Source organism: Triturus cristatus, chromosome 7 (genome assembly GCF_964204655.1).
Source record: "Triturus cristatus chromosome 7, aTriCri1.1, whole genome shotgun sequence".
In the NCBI taxonomy this organism is placed as follows: Eukaryota; Metazoa; Chordata; class Amphibia; order Caudata; family Salamandridae; genus Triturus; species Triturus cristatus.
Genome location: NC_140590.1, coordinates 120,065,189 through 120,084,324, shown reverse-complemented (window position 1 = coordinate 120,084,324; position 19,136 = coordinate 120,065,189). Strand labels below are relative to the sequence as shown.

General features: G+C 44.2%; 2 protein-coding genes across 3 annotated transcripts in view; both read left to right on the top strand.

The window, feature by feature from the left end:
• LOC146808988 (sialic acid-binding Ig-like lectin 13) overlaps positions 1-19,136 on the top strand; it is a 492,860-nt gene that overhangs the window by 53,083 nt on the left and 420,641 nt on the right. The gene's annotated exons all lie outside the window — the stretch shown is intronic.
• On the top strand, positions 3,555-18,692 carry LOC146808989 (uncharacterized). Its single transcript, XM_085614275.1, has 3 exons — positions 3,555-3,742; positions 4,092-4,362; positions 17,142-18,692. The coding sequence occupies exons 1-3, from the start codon at positions 3,569-3,571 to the stop codon at positions 17,810-17,812; spliced, it is 1,116 nt and encodes a 371-aa protein (XP_085470401.1). The 5' UTR covers positions 3,555-3,568; the 3' UTR covers positions 17,813-18,692.

Sequence of the window (19,136 nt, the reverse complement as noted above, 5' to 3'; positions counted from 1 at the left end):
CGCCAAGGATCCACCAATTGATACTCCCTTTTCAGTATATCTATTATTTTCTTTGTGTAGGGTTTTAACTGCTTCTTTGTTTGTTCGAGGTATCCATTGCCAAATCCTGTATGAAATTAAAATCCCCTCCTATAACTTTGAGGCTTACTGCTGCCAAGGCCACCTCACTGATCTGGAGGATTGCATTGGATTCATCAAACACCGAGGCATAGTAGCTTACTAAGTTAATCGGGTTGCCGTTTATTCTGGTTATAACCCAGATCCATCTATCATTGAGATCCCGGCTAAGGGCCCGATTCCGATCATGCTTGGAAAGCCTTCTCAACGACACGGATCGGGAATGCCTTGCGACCGACTCCTACATGCGCAGTCCGACCGACGTAGTACGATGCAATGCGTGTCAAATACAAACGACTCGCATGGAGCACAATACAGATGACCGACTCGTACAGAAACGAATCGCACGGAAAAGAGCCCGATGTGACCGACTCGCAGGTGAACACTGCAACATAGCTTAGCGTGAATGGTACCACCCCACCAATATATGAACAAGCATCTGGTGCGGTCAACAGGACGTTTCGGTTATGCTCAACAAAATACAATAGAAACAGACAGAAAAAGTCCAAACAAGCATTTTCAATGCTAACAACATAACCCCACCTCCATGTGTGCCTACTACATCTGTTGCTTTGACATCTGCAGCTGCCACAGGGAGGTATGAGGACACTGGCGGAGAGACCCCTGCACCGCGGCAGCCTACACCTGAGGGTCCCCCAGAAAAAAAAGTAAGAGGGGTCATCCGAAGAGGGAAAAATGAGAGACAGATGGCTATGCATCCCCTGCAGGAAGTGACACCCTGCTCCTGATATCCTCCATTGTGTGTGAAGCGTTCACTTTGTAGACTGTCACTGAACTCTCCCACATGGGATGGGGGTCTAAGTTGGACCAATGACTCAAATGACTGTGGACTTGGCTCTGAAAATTTCATCTACTGGCACTACCAACTCCTCTATGAATATTGGACTTCAAAAATGTATACAGCACAATAACTTTCTTGTAAAATTTCACACATGCACATACCTTTCAACACCAGGGGCCTGCAGTAGGTTGCCCCTCCTCCACCCCTGTCCTGAGGAAGACCCGCAAGCGGAGGTTTTAAAGCATCCCCTATGCCTCTAGTCGGGTCTAAACATCGGCATCTACCCCTAATAAGGGTCTGTACCATATGACACTACCACCCCATCCCCTGAACAGATGATATTTCTCTTCAACGTTTATTGTGAATTGCCTTGAATTAATGACAAAAATGATGTTTCATGGACAGGCCACTATCAACTGGTGCTAATGTCACAACCAGTTGTATATGCTAAATCATTGTAACTTTCTTTGAACTACTTTCATTCTGTGCCTCTTTCACTTTTATTGCACACAAGAGCACCCCTATTTTTTTCACCTCCCCTTCTATTTTTTGGAGCAACCTCCTGACGATTACATGTTTGGTAATGTTCTACCTTCATTATTGGTACTGTGAATAAAATAGACAATTTTTCCTAAATACAGTGGGTATCTATTTGATCTTTTTGAAGGTGCAAAATGTATTAATTACTATATGCTGAATATATTTTTGCATGCAAATTGTTTTTGAATTATAAACGTTTCTTGACTTGATGTGTGACAAAAGAGTCGGAGGACCAATTGTTGTTCTATATCATACAATACCCAGGTCCATGGACAGTGATTGGATTACACCATTAGTTTATGATGGTCATACACATAACGAAGCACACGGCTGCACATTGTCTGTGACATCCCACCAGAAGTAGCAACAGTATACTGGAATGATCCTGTGGCAAAGAAATGTAGGGCCACCCTTCACCTTCACTTTGGGGGTCAGTGCAAAGGGGTATCTGCGTCCAGGTTGCAAATGTAGGGCCAACTGGTCTGCTAACTCAACAATTATTGCTCTGGTGAAGCAGTATTGTCTGATGCTATCCTGTTCTTCCATGGTCTTGAGGTCGGGGAGGGGTCTGTGGACAGCTGGTCTCCTGCTGTACCTATGCTACAAGTGAAAACATATTTTAGGACACTTTCCAATGTAGTAAGGAACATGCAATTACACACATGCAACAATAAATAAATAGACACTGAAGTCAGATGCGTAAGGTTGAGCCTAGACACAGAGAACAGATATGTGACCCTTCCTAGACATGCCACATTAATATGGTTGGGCGCCAATTACACTGCTGCACTGTGACTACTCACTGGTGTCTGTCACTGTCCATGTGATTAAACATCACATACTCAACACACACCTAACAAAGTCACAACTATCATATGGTTGAAAGGTACATAGAACTGGATCATGTAATGCCAGCTCAGTGGGACACTAGATACAGACAGCGTGTCACCATGCACACCACTGTCCCAGTGTGGACACTGTCATGATGTCAATTCTGACAAACAGGTATTATCATATACACCTAACTTTTAGAACGTGTGGCACATTTATATTTAACAAGCATCCATGTATGCCTGTGACAAAAAGACACAACAGCAAATCACATGGCAAATACAAGATGATGTTTCAGATAAATATAATTTTAAGAATTAACAATGAAGTGTGTGCATTGTACAAGACTCAGACACTGTTGATTTACTCAAAATAACTTACCACAATGCACTTTGTAACGCAGTCCAACAAAGCAGTGATTATGTGTGGACATAATCTGTGTTAACACAATTATTCCCTGGGACTGTGACCAAGCCAAGAAGGATGATCTGTAAAGTGGTCACTCACTGTTGTGATTTCCATCACAAACAATGTTTTGTTTTGTATGCCCATCAAGCTAGGCTTATCATGGGAGTGTGAGCTATCAAGTACCAAGTTCAATATGACATGTTAATCACTGTACCCACACATGTAATGCAGCAGAACATCCAGATTTGCTATACTGTCTGCCCTGCTGACCGATTAGTGTAGGGTGCATGAGCCCCACTCCAAAGGTTTGGTTCGCATCCTTTGGCTGTTTACTGTAATGGTGAACTACGTGGGTGAGTATTGAATGGACGTGTGAGCTGCATCCAAACCTAGCCGGACGCATCCTTTGGCTGTTCATTGTAATGGTGAACCACGCGGGTGAGTATTGAATAGACGCGTGAGCCGCATCCAAACCGAGCCGGGTGCATCCTTTGGCTGTTGGTCGTCATGAAGAACGTCATGGGTGATTATTAAAAGAATGCGTGATCCGCATCCGAACCGAGCAGGATGCACAAATTGGTTGTTGGTCGTCATGGTGACAGACGCGCATTTCGCTTCGTCTACGAATCATGTGCAATCTGAACTGGTTAACTTACAACACCAATGTATCAAACTCAATAGTGTTTGGATGCGTACAATTTGAACATTGCGATAGGCGTGTCTAATGCGTGCAATGTTAAGGATTGGACAAATTCAGATAATGCAAATGATTCGGACCTATTGCTTTGGACGCATGGAACAGAGTCCGCCTCTGCTGCACAGATATAAGTCTGTCTTCTGTTCCCTAGAGACTTTACTTGCCTGCACTACATGCAACTTGACTGCACTTCAACATCTTTCTGCTGCTGTCTCTGCATCCTCTGGGAGCTATCATGGCACGTACTGTGGAGAGGGCACCTGCTTTCACAGAAGAGGAGAACCAGACCTTGCTGGACAGCTTCCTTCCCACAGGACAGCCAGCTGTATTGCAAACCAGGGGAGCAGGTGAGTGGTGATTACACTGCCTTTTTATTGGCCATGTGTAAAACATGCACTATTAGCATTGGGATCCCCAAGGGCAAGCATGCAAACAGAGTTAATGTAAGTCTTACGCTGTGTAGATTTTGGTTCTGGACAGGTACTGTGATGTAGAACCATGTGTACTGGGTTTGACTTTTCTGCACTGTTCTCATGTTTTTGAGGGAGAATTGCACACAGGACAACTGCCCATGATGACACTTGCCTACCCCTTAGACATTATCTGCCATTCTGACCATGACCTATATGTACAAGTGTGTGATGCATAAACATGTAGCATATAGAGTAATGGTGTGTCACCATGTTATCCTTACAGGTCAACGCCCGTAAGAAGGCTGAAATATGGCAGACCATCGTCTGGGCAGTAAGATTTGTGGGGGTATTCAGAGCAGGGGTCCGCCACTGCCAGAAGAGGTGGAAGGACCTCCGTGGCTGGACACGGAGGATTACAAGGGTCCAGCTGAAGCTATCACCTCCTTGCAAAAGGGGTGGGCGATGGACCCTGACTCCCCACATGCTCCGGATACTGACTGTGGTTTTCCCTAACCTGGATGGGCCGTTGAAGGCCGGACAGCAGCAAGGAGGGGGTAAGTATGTGCCAAGTTGCAGAACTATGTTTAACATGCATGTTGCACTCCCGCAGCCTGATACCCTTCTTACAGGTCATGTGTCTACTAAGACAATATTTCTGTGGCAAAAATGTAACTGTTCCCAATTAGCATCTGATGGCCAGGTGTGTCCCTTTCCGTCTTTGACATGTGTGTCACTTAGCTCCTGTATATTGGCTGTAGTCCAATGTTCATGTGATCAGCACTATATACAACATGTGCATGGATTTTGTGGTAAATAATTTAATTACCGGAACTTAATTTGATGCGGAAAATTAATAATAATAGCTCAGAAAAATAAGAGGCAGAATCCGTGGTATTAGAGGTTCGGAACGGGCTTTATTCCAAGATCAATTCGAATTGAGGGGCTCCATATTCCATCACCACGAAGGTTCAGGAAGTGAAGGACCCTACTTTATTGACAAGTAATCATTTTTATACAATAGGCATTACAGTGAAACAAATGCAGGAGGCGTAACAATTGATAACACATACATGCGTAACTAAAGTGGGTGTAACTAGGCGTAACTTAAAGAACGTCATCAGGTATGATGTCACAATAGGGTGGTTCCATGAAAGAATTTCGCAATGTCAGCAGAAATACTTGGCAGAGATGCGCGCGCAGCAGCATGACGTGTGATTGACGTGCAACTAGGGGGTGAAGGGGACTTGACATTTAGCTCTACATATGGAGACAGGGAGTCTGGGGGGTCAAGTCAACCTAATCCCAAATCATATCTAACATCCTATGTTTAAAGAACTATGTTATCCAAAAAGAGAGGTCTTAGAGTAGAATCTTATTCTATACTGACTATACTGACTGTTAGTGCGTGTACAAGCGTCTAAGTGTCTACACTAGATGCGAGGGCAGAAATCTTCCATAGTAACAGGGCTATGAATTACTTGCATAAAGACAGAGAAGCCGGGCCCTTTGCTCGGTAGCTGGAAGAATGTTTACTTAAACTACTAGACAGGAATGCATTGGATGGGGAGCGGAGCAGATAATTTCGAAGGTGAAATACAGTTTTTGGCAGGCAACAGGCTGGAGTCAGGCACCGTTAGCCGCGCAGGGAGTAGGACAAAGTTCATGGATACAGATGCGAGCTCAGACTGGAGCTTTCAGAGGCAGAAGGCAAGAAAAAGGCTTGATGGCAGAATCAGGGCCTACTCGCCTGGACTGTAAAATGGGATAAATGAGCCATATAAAGTCGGTGGCCTTTCATACTTAGGAATGGAATATCCGGCCCATTCATGGCGGATCTGAAAGAGGACATGTTGACGGTGGACGCACATGTGTTTGCGTCTTCATAACTGGAACTGGAGGGATCATACATGTACTTATGATTTATACATGAAACCGTTGGGGTCCAAGATAGGGGACATAACTGATCATAAAAATCCATATTTCCACATTCCCTCCTTGTCCCCTACTTGCCCTTAAGAGATATCAATCTTCATCAATCCATTGATCTGTTCATATAGCATCATTTGTTCTTCTTTTTTCTTCTGGGATGAATGAAATCTTGGTGGTGGAATACACGATGTGGCACACAGACCACAAATCGCTGGTCCACATTGTAGGCATAGACGGCAACTGAATAATATGAGAAAGCCAATACCTAGGAAGGATAGGACCCTCCATCCAAAGGTAGATAATACACTCCAAAACCAACCGGACCAAGTCCAGGTGCCTGGATTCTGGTGTATCTGGCTTACAATCTTATGAAGGCGAGTTATGGCTTTATATACAGATGGCGAATTTTCTGGTATGAAAATGCAACAGCTTAATCCGATGACCCTACAAGCTCCGCTCCTATCGGCCAGGATGACGTCAAGGACAAGACGATTCTGAAGCACAACGATCCGCATAGCAGACTGTTCTTCTGTTAAATTGCCTAAGGCGGAAATAGTTTCGTTCACTACTGCTTCAAGGGTTCTGGTTAATCTACGTATCAGCTTACTATTGGTAACTGTACCTATATAGGGAAAGAGACCTTTATTGAAATCTGTGTATTTTTCCCATGCTGTCTCAGTGTAGTCGACTATTGGGAGATCTCTCCGTTCTCTATTGTGTACTAAATGAGTATTTCTATGATAATCAGGAGGAGCTAGGAAAACAGGTGGCAAAAGGAATCCGATGTAGCAGGTACCATCCCAATCTAGAGGCAAACGTATATATGCCGTCTGACCACATATGAAGTAGGAATGGCGAGAAGCTCTAAATGTAGACTTGCCTTGATCACTGAATTCTATTACAGTGGTGCATCTACTATGGCCCATATGTATGGAACCATTCTTTCTTACACATAATTCACCTTAAACTGGAAATACTGACATGGCGGGCAAAATTGGTGCAGCTTCGGATTCGACATTCAGGATCATGAGATTAAGCGTGAAATTCCCTAATCCATATACTTCATTTTCTAGATCAGTTCCTGTTCTTTTGGGAAGTCCCTTCTTGTCAGGGTAGCAGATTTTGAGCAAAACTAAGTTCAGGTTTCCCCATACCCAGTTGTCTTGATAAACTGCAGAATTCGAATCTAGGGAATTAATTAAACTAAACCATGCTCCACAGGAGCCATTGTGTGTGAACGGATATGGAAAGAGAGGCAGAATTCCCTTATAGTTCTGATAGGGAGGGAGTCGGCCACATATCCAACAATTTGTAGCATTGCTAACCTGATGGGAATGATGTAACATACTAATAAAAGTGTTATTGCGCAGCGCAAATCTATAGGACAACTCATGCGGGGGTAATTCACTAAAAGAATGTTCAGCAGTAACATTGTAAATATGTTTAAAAATAGGATAATATATGTGCAACAATATACTTGCAGTGATTATTAATAGACTTAAGAAAAACAAAATTAATAACGTCACTGTGCAATGACTACGCAGTGATTTACAGTACGCATGTTGTTTCAACTGCCTTTTTCGGTTTCTTTCTCTATTCAGGTCTAGATAATACATGTCAGATACAAATTCGACCGATTCACCTTGGAGAGGACTTAAACAATCAAATTGTCTGACTTGTTAGACCGTAGTTTTAGTTTATATTGTTCCTGGTCATTCAGTTCAACCAAAGGAAGCTTTGAGTCAATCGGTGAAGACACGCGAGGTGTGTCGTTTACATCGGACGGTAGTCCATGAAATTTCTTGATATGACTTGAATGTATCCAGCCTTTTCGACCTTCGATCTTCACGGCTGTCCTCGTTGTTAACAGTACGAGTTGAGGCGATTTCCACCTAGGATCCAGCTGAGACTTCCGGTCAAAGTTCCTCACTAACACCAAATCCCCGGGCACTACGTCATGGGGTTTCACCTCGGTGTTGTCGGGAAAGGCTGCAGCTACCTGTGAACGACAAGATTGTAGTGCAGACATCAAGGAAGCCAGGTAATCTGTCAGCATATTACAGTCAACATCAGTTATTTTGCGTGGTATAGGCGTCCCCCACATATTTGGTGGTCTGCCAAAGACCACCTCATAAGGGGATTGCCCTGTTCGAGAGTGTGCTACCATTCTCATGTAAAAGAGTGCAACTGGTAAGGCTACTACCCAGTCGACACCTTTCTCTCTACATATTTTGGACAATCTAATTTTCAGGGTCTGATTATGTCGTTCCACGAGACCTGCTGCCTCGGGGTGTCGGACACAGTGAAATTTCCACTGATAGCCTAACAAAAGTGAAACGTGTTTCATTAGTTCGGATGAGAACGGCTGGCCGTTATCTGAGTAGACAACACGTGGTAAACCGTACCGTGGGAAGAATTCTCGAACCAACTGTTTGGCAGTAGTCGGGGCAGTGTAATCTGAAACCGGGTATGCCTCTGTCCAACGGGAAAGAGCACAGACAACTACGAGAACATATTTGAATCCTCGACATCGTTCCATCTGGATATAATCCATCTGGAGGACTTCAAAAGGGTGATCAGGAGGCTGAAATCCACCTTGTTCTACGGGAATGCTTTTACCTGGATTAAACTGACAACAGATCATACAGGTACAAACTTTTTGTTTAGCTGCTGCTCGTAAATGTTTGTTGAACCAAATGTGTTGAATGCTGTCTAGCATAGCTTTTTCTCCTAGGTGCGCTGGACTATGTACAGTATTAATTATAACTTGAACCATTGAATCAGGAAGGAACCACACAGAATTTTCCTTCGTCATCCATCCTTGATCCGTTTGGATCCCTCCTAATTCAGTCAATTTCTTTATTTCCTCTCGTGTAGCATGTGTCTGTATGTCAATTACGTCAAGAGCGGGATCCTTAACCGTCATGCAATATGTTGGTGTCGGGACTATTGTCTTTGTCATGTCAGATGTTTGAGTTTGAGCAGTCTGTTTAGCTGTTCTGTCAGCTAGGTCATTGCCTTGAGAAATGATATCAGTAACTTTCGTATGAGCTTTACATTTCATAATTGATATTGCAGTGGGCAGATGTATCGCATCTAATAAGGCATGAATAAGGGGTCCGTGCTGAATGTGGGCACCGTGAGAAGTTAAATAACCTCTCTCTCGCCACAGCACGCCGAAGTCATGTACAACTCCGAATGCATAACGTGAATCAGTGTATATGTTGACATTTTTATTCGTAGCTTGAATACAGGCTTGTGTCAGAGCGATAAGCTCTGCTGCTTGAGCGGACAAGGTGTTTATGCGATTTGTTTCAATGACTTCAGTGTCTGTTGTGACTGTGTAAGCGGCCACTAACTCTCCTGTACTTGTTCTCATACATGAACCATCTACATACAACGTCAGGTCTGGGTCTGACAATGGGACGTCTGTCAAGTCTTGTCTGGGTTTCGTCGTGATAGTGATAACTTCAATACAATCATGTGCAAGTGGGTCTGTTCCATTTACAGGTAACAGTGTGGCAGGATTCAATGTACTACAACGTCTGATTTCTATATGTGGCTGAAACAATGTTAATTCGTAACCAGTGAGTCGTGCTATAGTCAAGTGTTGTGTTTGTGTGCGGTTCAAGAGAACCTCTACTGCATGTGGTACTTGTACTGTCAATTGGTGTCCTAGTACTATGGCATCGCTTTGTCTGATTGCTAAAGCTGTCGCTGCCACCGATTTCAGGCACGCAGGCAGAGCCTGAGCTACGGGATCTAATGTACTAGAAAAATAAGCACATGGTTTGTGTGATCCTGCTTGTTCCTGCGTGAGTACTGACAAGGCAGTACCTTCGCGTTCTGTAACAAAGAGTGTAAACTGTTTATTGTAACATGGTGTTGCTAAAACAGGTGCTTGACATAAAGCTTTCTTTAGGCTTTCAAAAGCTTGTGTATGTTCCTGAGTCCAAGGGAGAACAGTCGATGTGGCTGCCTCCTGTGTTGTCAACTGAATGAGTGGTTTTGCTAGAAATGCATACTGAGGGATCCACTGCCTACAATATGAAGTGAGGCCTATGAAAGCCCGCACCTCCTTTTGTGTCTTGGGTATTGGCATGTTAGCAATTAACTGAATGCGATCTGGTGTAAGCTTCCTTCCCTCCTTGGACAGCGAGTGCCCTAGGCAAATAACTCGCTGGACACAGAATTGCAGCTTAGAAGGGGACACCTTGTGCCCCTTGTCAGCCAAAAATTGTAAAACCGTCAGTGAGGTTTTTTCACATTCATGTTCGCTTCTAGCGGTGATCAGCAGATCATCGACATATTGAAGCAGGGCAGTGTTGACTGGCATGTGGATACTGTCAAGTTCTCGTTTCAGTGCTTGGCTATAGATGCTGGGGCTTTCTGTGAATCCTTGAGGTGCGCGTGTGAATTTAAAGCTTCGTCCATTTAAACTAAATCCGAACAAGTATTGGCTTTCCGGATCTATTGGGACGCTGAAAAAGGCATTCTTGAGATCAATTACAGTAAAGAATGTTGCTTCGGAATCAATGGCTGTCAATAATGAAGAAATGTCTGGGACTACGGGGTATTGTGGTACAATACATTTATTTAATTCGCGCAGATCAATAACCAATCGATATACTGGCGGGGCTCTTGGATCAGTTCGTTTAAGAATCGGAATTATCGGTGAATTACATACATTGGAGTCGGTTTCCACAACCACTCCTTGGGTAATAAGCTCGTCAATGATTTGCAGTAAAGCCACTACAGCATCTGGGGGTAACTTACATTGTCGCATTCGTGGTAGTACCACTCCTGCCTTCAGTGTGACTCGATATGGTGTAATGTTCATGCAACCAACATCTGTAGGGCCTTGTGCCCATAAATGAGTGGGTAAAGTCTGCAGTCGGTCATCCATGTCTCGGGACACATAGTGCCCTTTGAAATCACGTAAAAACAATCTTACTCCTTCCGGAGAACAACATATTATAGCTCCTAGAGCTTTCAATGTTTTTATGCCTTACAGGTTTTCTGGACATGATTTAGTAAGCAATAAATCCGTAGTTCGTGTCAAGGGACCAATCGTAAGTGGAAGAGGCTGTGATACTTCGTTAATGATAGGTTTTCCTGAAAAGCCAAGGGAAATATTCTGTGTGCCTGAGAGGGGTACCCCTGGGACTTCACTACGTTTTATTGTTGTTCGGCTTGCCCCTGTATCAAGTAAACATTTTCTATCTTGGCCTAATAGTTCACTGTGTACATAAGGTCCTTCTTGATCTACAGGGACCTCAATAAGGGGTAAGCCAACTTCCCTCTCTAGGCTGTTTCATGAGTATCGTTGATAATCAGGATAGTCATGCTGTGCGGTCTGATACATCTGTCGTGTCGTTGTTTGTGTGGCAGCAATAGGCTGCGGTGGTGGAGCTGGCATAGACTGTTGTGGAGCTGGCATGGACTGTGCATGCTGCGGGGCTCCTTGTTGGTTCTGATCCTGTCTAAGTGGTCTTGGTCTTTCTTTTGTGTTACCTATGGCGATATTATGTTTTAAAACGGGACAATCGTGTACATAATGACCTGGCTGTTTACAATAGTTGCACGTCCCTTTTACAGGACCTGCTGAAACACTGGACTGTGTCATACCCTTTTTATGACCGTCAGCTGGAACTGTCTGGGAAACTAGCATTTTCATTTTCGTGTCTTTCATGCGTCTTTGTTCATGTTCTTGTTCCTCCCTAATTCTATTGTGATGGTACTGTAGCATTTGTAACATTTGTGACGGAGTGTTACCTTGCCAGGTACTCTCGAATTTCAATACTCTATTCTTAACTTGGGGTAAGGAATTTTCAACTAACTTTGTCACAAACAGATGTGGATATGATTCGCTACTTGCTTTTATTCCACTATTTATACCAAAACATTTTTCAAATCGGGCATAGAAATCACTAGTGTCTTCATCTGGTTTTTGTTTACAGGCTGAGATTGCACCCCAGTCTTCCTTTTTCGTAGTTAATAAACGTGGCAGTACCTGTACTAGTAAACCTGGTAGTGTTTTGGTCTTGTCCCCGAGCCCTGAACCTGGACCTCGAGCTTTTTCTTCGTTTTCTAATGCTGTCCAATCTATCTTCTGGTCTCCCACCTCCCAATCCTTTTCCTTGAGTTTTTCGTAAATGCCCGCAGGCATTAATACCTTCAATATTGTCATAATGTCGGGGTAGGTATATTCTCCCATGAGCAACATGTCTTTAATTTCACGGTGGAAACCCGCTGGGTCTTTGTCATGACTGGGTACCACTTTCTTCATTTCTAATAGTTCTATTTTGGATATCGGTGTGTATACAAACACACGTTTAAACTGATTGTCCTCACCTTTTATCGGGTGCACTTCGCGTAAGGGATTCTGTCTATCCATATAATACGTCGTTCTTTCCTTGATGGGCAGTGAGACATGTTCGGGGCATACAAAAAGAATGTACTGCTTTATGCATTCTAGTATTTCTCTAATTAACTCAGTACCTGAACCTCTCCATTTGTTCGTGAGTAATTCAGTCAATATATCAGGTAAGGGACCAGGATCGGAATGTTGGCTTTTATATAATATAAGGAGTTGTTGAATCATATAGATACCAGCTAAACGCTGTTCATCTGGGGTGAGGTTCAAAAACGTATGCGCTAGTGTATCATCACCATATTTTCCAGGACTATCAACCCAGTGTACGGCTGACCTGGCTAATTCTTGTTCGTCCATAGAATCGAGTATTTGATAACCCCTTCGTTCTCGAAGTAATTTGTCAGCGGCTTGGAACGAATGTTCGGGGGACCTTAGATTTATTATAGGAGTTTGGAATTTTCTGCTATTCTCTGGACGTATCGGACGTATCGGATCAGTAAAGCATCTAGTATTATTGCAAGATCTTCCTCTACCTACATAGGCCACGGTTTCTAACTGTCCTGTGGGCAGTTCTAATTCTTCCTCGTCCTCGGTTTGTTCAGGTTCGTCTACTGCTAATCTTTCTTCGTGTATTCGTTCTATTTCTTTGCGGATCTTTCGGCACATAGCTACTATACATGATCGTTTATCATGTCTCCCCTCTGATATATTCTTACTCCATGTGGTAAGAATTTGCATTTCTTCCAGATTTACCCCTGGTCGGTCTTGATTTCTGATCACACAGTTTATGAGGAAACGTAACAGTTCCCCCTGTATTTCCACTTTTTGGTACTCCATGGCTCTGTTAATACTCTCAGGGTCTCGCCCTGACTGGACAAAGTGATATATATTTTCTAAATGTGCAGTCATTCCTGGTATCTTCCCTAAATATATTGCAGCTCGTCGGATACGTAATGATGCCAGCACCATTTCGTCCCCTTTTCCGGGCACAGGGTCATATCTACAATCTATTAGAAGTTCCTTGAGCGTGTTGGGAGTTACTAGTTTGGGCTTACGTTGGTGGGCTGATTCTTGAAAGGAAAGTTTATTTACTCTGGGTGGCGTGGAAAAAACGTTTGATGTAGCTCCGGTAGCACCACCTGGGGTGCTGGATGTGAAAGGATTTGTTGAACGTGATATAGCAACCATAGGTGTGGATACGGATGTAGAAACAGATGTGCTTGCCGGAACTTGTGTCGGAGTGTGCTGTTGCGGAGGTACAGACGGAGGAGGGTCTTGGCGTTGAACCCCCTCGGCAGGCGGTCTATGTGGCGCAGCATTAGCATACTCGGGAACTGCGTCGTCTAAATAAGAGGAAAGAAAAACATCTTCTGCGGTTCTGGGATGCCCTTTGGGATGTACTTTTATCGGAAACAATGGGGGTGGCAAGTCTTTTGGTATCTCCGGAGTAGCCTTAGGTAACCCTTCGGCCAGAAGGGGATACATACCATTCATAAGGGCATTTCTTTGTCTGTCTATTTGTTCTGACTTTACTCGAGTACCTTCTTCAATTAATAGATTTTCTCGAACTTTATTTGAATTCTCCTTACTTTTCTCTTCCTGTCTGAGCGCTTTTTCTGTACGTCTATATGATTCTTTACGCCATAATTCAATGGCATCTTTCTGTGACTGTCTAGCTTTCTTTTTCCATAATTCTTCTTCTACTTTCATGATGCTATCTGCATCCCAGGTCCCAGCTGCGGGCCACCTCTGACTTTCTGGTAATTCCTTGGTGTAGTCCACCCATAAATCAAGAAATAATATGGCGTCTAGGCCATGTTTATGATACATGAAGTACCCTGGAGTGTCCCTAGGAGGAATGGGAACAGCTTCTTCGAGTACCCCTTTTCTAGTTTTGATCTGTCTTAATTTCGAAAAGAGCGGCATATTGAGAACTGATCTGATACCTAATTTTGAACACGTTTAGTACAGCAAAACACAATAATGAACAATCATTCACACCACAGTATGCAGAACGTATTTAAGACATTTAACATTTAACATTTAATGAACAACAATGATGGCCATTTAGGGAACTAGTCACTAAGCATAATACTCGATACTAACTAGGTAATTCTGAATTATATACTAGACATACTTGACATACTGCTAAACAGTACAGATACACTGCTGTAACAGTGCAGACCGGATTTGTGTACCCAAACCCGTCTTGACCGGCACAAACTATGTGCACGTCAGAACGCCTCCCCGACAATGGTACTCACAGGGTAGCTCGGAACGGAAGGCCTCGGAACTGAACTGAACTGGACTTGAACCGGACTGGACTCGACTCGAAACTTCGGAACCTCGGAAACTGGTGGGCCTCTGTATACCTCGGATCTTGCTCTCTCAGCTAGGCTCTGGTCGGGATACTTCGCACTTCTCACCGCCTCGTCTGGGTGTTGATCGCAGCCTCAGTTACCCCCGCTTGGCCGGAGGGAGATACAGGAAATCCTGTGGGTACGCGTTGTTGTCCGTCCAGCTGTGGCAGGAGACCGGGCCTGCAACGCACCGCCGGCGCGTGAGATGAGAAAGTGTCCCTATTCGGGCGCCATATATGTGGTAAATAATTTAATTACCGGAACTTAATTTGATGCGGAAAATTAATAATAATAGCTCAGAAAAATAAGAGGCAGAATCCGTGGTATTAGAGGTTCGGAACGGGCTTTATTCCAAGATCAATTCGAATTGAGGGGCTCCATATTCCATCACCACGAAGGTTCAGGAAGTGAAGGACCCTACTTTATTGACAAGTAATCATTTTTATACAATAGGCATTACAGTGAAACAAATGCAGGAGGCGTAACAATTGATAACACATACATGCGTAACTAAAGTGGGTGTAACTAGGCGTAACTTAAAGAACGTCATCAGGTATGATGTCACAATAGGGTGGTTCCATGAAAGAATTTCGCAATGTCAGCAGAAATACTTGGCAGAGATGCGCGCGCAGCAGCATGACGTGTGATTGACGTGCAACTAGGGGGTGAAGGGGACTTGACATTTAGCTCTACATATGGAGACAGGGAGTCTGGGGGGTCAAGTCAACCTAATCCCAAATCATATCTAACATCCTATGTTTAAAGAACTATGTTATCCAAAAAGAGAGGTCTTAGAGTAGAATCTTATTCTATACTGACTATACTGACTGTTAGTGCGTGTACAAGCGTCTAAGTGTCTACACTAGATGCGAGGGCAGAAATCTTCCATAGTAACAGGGCTATGAATTACTTGCATAAAGACAGAGAAGCCGGGCCCTTTGCTCGGTAGCTGGAAGAATGTTTACTTAAACTACTAGACAGGAATGCATTGGATGGGGAGCGGAGCAGATAATTTCGAAGGTGAAATACAGTTTTTGGCAGGCAACAGGCTGGAGTCAGGCACCGTTAGCCGCGCAGGGAGTAGGACAAAGTTCATGGATACAGATGCGAGCTCAGACTGGAGCTTTCAGAGGCAGAAGGCAAGAAAAAGGCTTGATGGCAGAATCAGGGCCTACTCGCCTGGACTGTAAAATGGGATAAATGAGCCATATAAAGTCGGTGGCCTTTCATACTTAGGAATGGAATATCCGGCCCATTCATGGCGGATCTGAAAGAGGACATGTTGACGGTGGACGCACATGTGTTTGCGTCTTCATAACTGGAACTGGAGGGATCATACATGTACTTATGATTTATACATGAAACCGTTGGGGTCCAAGATAGGGGACATAACTGATCATAAAAATCCATATTTCCACAATTTGACCATCATGAGTGATGTATTTGTCTAACATGTGTCAGCACATTGACTGATGTATGACCTGTACTCAGTGTGGTACATACATATATGTTCAAAATGGTACTAATGGTGCACACAAGTGTGCATAAACAATGCTATACATTCGTGCAGCAGGTGAGACCAATGTGGGTGCCTCAGACAAATCATATTGATAAGTGGTCAAAATGTATTGTCCCATACATAGTGATCAGTGTAATCACATGTATAACATGGACCAAGCACAGGTATGCCAATTCAGGCCATCTGAGACACTGAAACATCATATTTTTGTGTCAGGCAACACTTTCACCATTGTAATGTGAAAATCCATGGGTCAGATTAAGTGACAGTGAGTACATATTCCAAACTTTGAAAGACACAGGTGGTCAATATAGAAAACATGGACATACATCTAATGTATCGCTTGTGGCTCAGATACACAAGACAAGATATGTGTGTATAATCCATTGACTGTGCATACTGGTGGCTTGAACATCTATGTGTATGGTGCATTACATTCTTCTTGAGAGATGTAAAATGTTCATGTAGACAGACATTTTTATTCACATACTCCGATGGCTAAGTAGAACAATGTGAGCTTGTAAAAGGGTGAAAATTGTGTCTAGCACATAGTGGACATGTATACTTGACACATACAGATGTTACCTGAAGCAGTAAATACAGGATTGTGACACGGTTTTGAATGTAAACTTGAGATGTACCGTTCCTGTACCAAGAGTCTGTGTACAGACTGTTCAGCCAGACAAGCCAGTGGCATAGTGTGGCTCATGAATTGTTTTAGAGAATGCAGTATTTGTACTTGGCAGTTGTCATGCATGCAGACCATTAGAGCATTGACAGTCAAGACATAGGTGCCCATCATATTGACTGGGGATGGAATTAAGACTCCCTTGCAAGAGATGAGACATGTATATATTGACACATAACCCTCAGGAGCATTACAGATCAGACCACCTGCCAAATAGTGTCATAGTTGGCATGGTTTTTGTGGTATTTGACATACATCTAACCAATGTTTCACATGCCATCATGAGTCTGGAAACCATAGTTTACTAGCAGACTGACAAGTGCCATGTTCACATATGGGTAATGATTTAAAAGCTGCCATGTAAATGATGCATAACCTTGCTCTGTGATGTGTTGTGATGATACTCGTGTCAAGTCTATGCAGATGATTGATGTGAATGTCTTTCTCATCCTTGTTTACAGCATCATCAACGGCTACTGGAGGGGACAGTTCCATGGACCAAAGGAAAGTGGCTAGCCAGACTGCGTCCACTGTGGGGGAGGTGGAGGGACCCAGTGGCATGGAGGGTGGGGAGAGCCACACTGAGGGCAGGTTGGAAACATCTACACCTGCTGAGGACCAATCAAGGTCCAGTGATGACTCCCTTGTGGTGGTGGGTGTTCCCATTTCAGAGCCCAAAACATCAAAATCTTCTCCCACCACCACCATCTCTACACTCACAGCTGCTCCCATTACAAGTGTCCGTGTACCATCCCATGTTAGGGAGCATGTCTCCTTCAGGCCAGGCACTGCACCCCCTGCATCTTTCACCCCTGCTGCCCTGAGTGTGGAGGCCGTGGATTTGCTAAAACAGATCCACGTGGGGCAGACATCCATGCTGAGTGTCCTCCATGCACATACCAGTCTTTTGACACAATTGGTGTCATACATGGAGGGCATCTCACCAGACATGTCTGCCAGACAGCGATCAAATCAGGCCATGGCCTCCTCCCTGATGGCAGCAGTGTCCCTCCTGCAGCAGTCCCTCACCCCTTCTTCCTCTACCCAATCCACAGTCGACACTACCCTACCTGACCTAAGCACACTCATACAGGCACATACACACACACGAACAGACACAAGCAGCACATAACCACCTAAAACAAAGTCAAAACACACATGCATGCACTCTCAGGGGACTGACATCACACACAGGAGAGAGGGCAAACAAATCACACAACCACTCTGCATTCCTCAGCTACATCTCCCTCCAAAACCCCTACCCCTGACTCTCCTTCAACCCCCTCTTCACAGCGGGTCTTTCTCTGTGACCTTGGCCTCTTCCTCACTGATCCATCAGGCCACACTAGCAAGGGGAGGAGGAAACCACCGGCACAAAGATGAGATCTACCCCTGCACGCACACCCTCCCTAAGAGTAAGAACACAAAGCCCCCCACACGTATATCTCCCAGATCAAAGAAGTTCAAAAGCCCACCACCATCCCACACTTCACCACCAAAATCCACTTCCTCCCGGTCCCAGGCCCCCCTCCCAAAGATCACATCTTACACCCCATCACAGTTTCACCCACACACTGTTACAAAATCCACAAGAAGGTCAGGCCCTCCCCTACTACCACAAGCACTTCCCCTCCAACAGCAGCCTCAATACAGTCTGATCCAGTCACTGCAGTGGAGCACCCACACCCTCAATCAGACCACTCCACCGCAGTGTGCCCCCCTCAATCTGACCAGTCCACTGTAGTGTGCCCCCTCCATCTGACCAGTCCACTGCAGTGTGCCCCCCTTCAATCAGGACAGTCCACTGCATTGGAGCCCCACACAACACAAGATCCCATCCCTCTCAAACCCAAACCAGTCCCCCCTAGTCCTGTCCCTGTGGTGCCTGGCATTGCCCCAAAGATGCCCCTCCAAGGGGAGATGTACCCTTGTGGTTGCAGTGCAGGCAAGCGATTGAGGATTTATAGGCATGCCCACCTCCAAGACAATCATAACTGGACTGGCCATTTGCCTTATTGTTATTGTCATTTTATTTCAAATTCATCACAAATGTTGAATAAAACAGGTTTTGTTATTTGTACTGTTGCTTTTTGTGGCCCACAAATGTGTAATAAGTCAACTGTCATTGATGTGCAAATCTTGTGTGGGTATACAATGCTATAGTGATGTGATGGATTGCATGTGGTCCATGGCATATATGTACTATTACAGTATGTATCTGAGTCTTTATTGTCTACATTTGCAAGTTGTCATAATCCACAATATTGTCCCGTGAAGGTGACATGCTTTTAACAACCTACCATCTTTGACTTACACTTTTGCACATAGGTTGAGCTGACATTTGTAGACATTGTACAAGTCTTTCAAAGTGCAACCGTCTTGGATGGCCATGCAGAATAGCACTGTGATGTGTAACAAGTTATCTGTCTCATCAGTACAATTGTGTACACATGAAG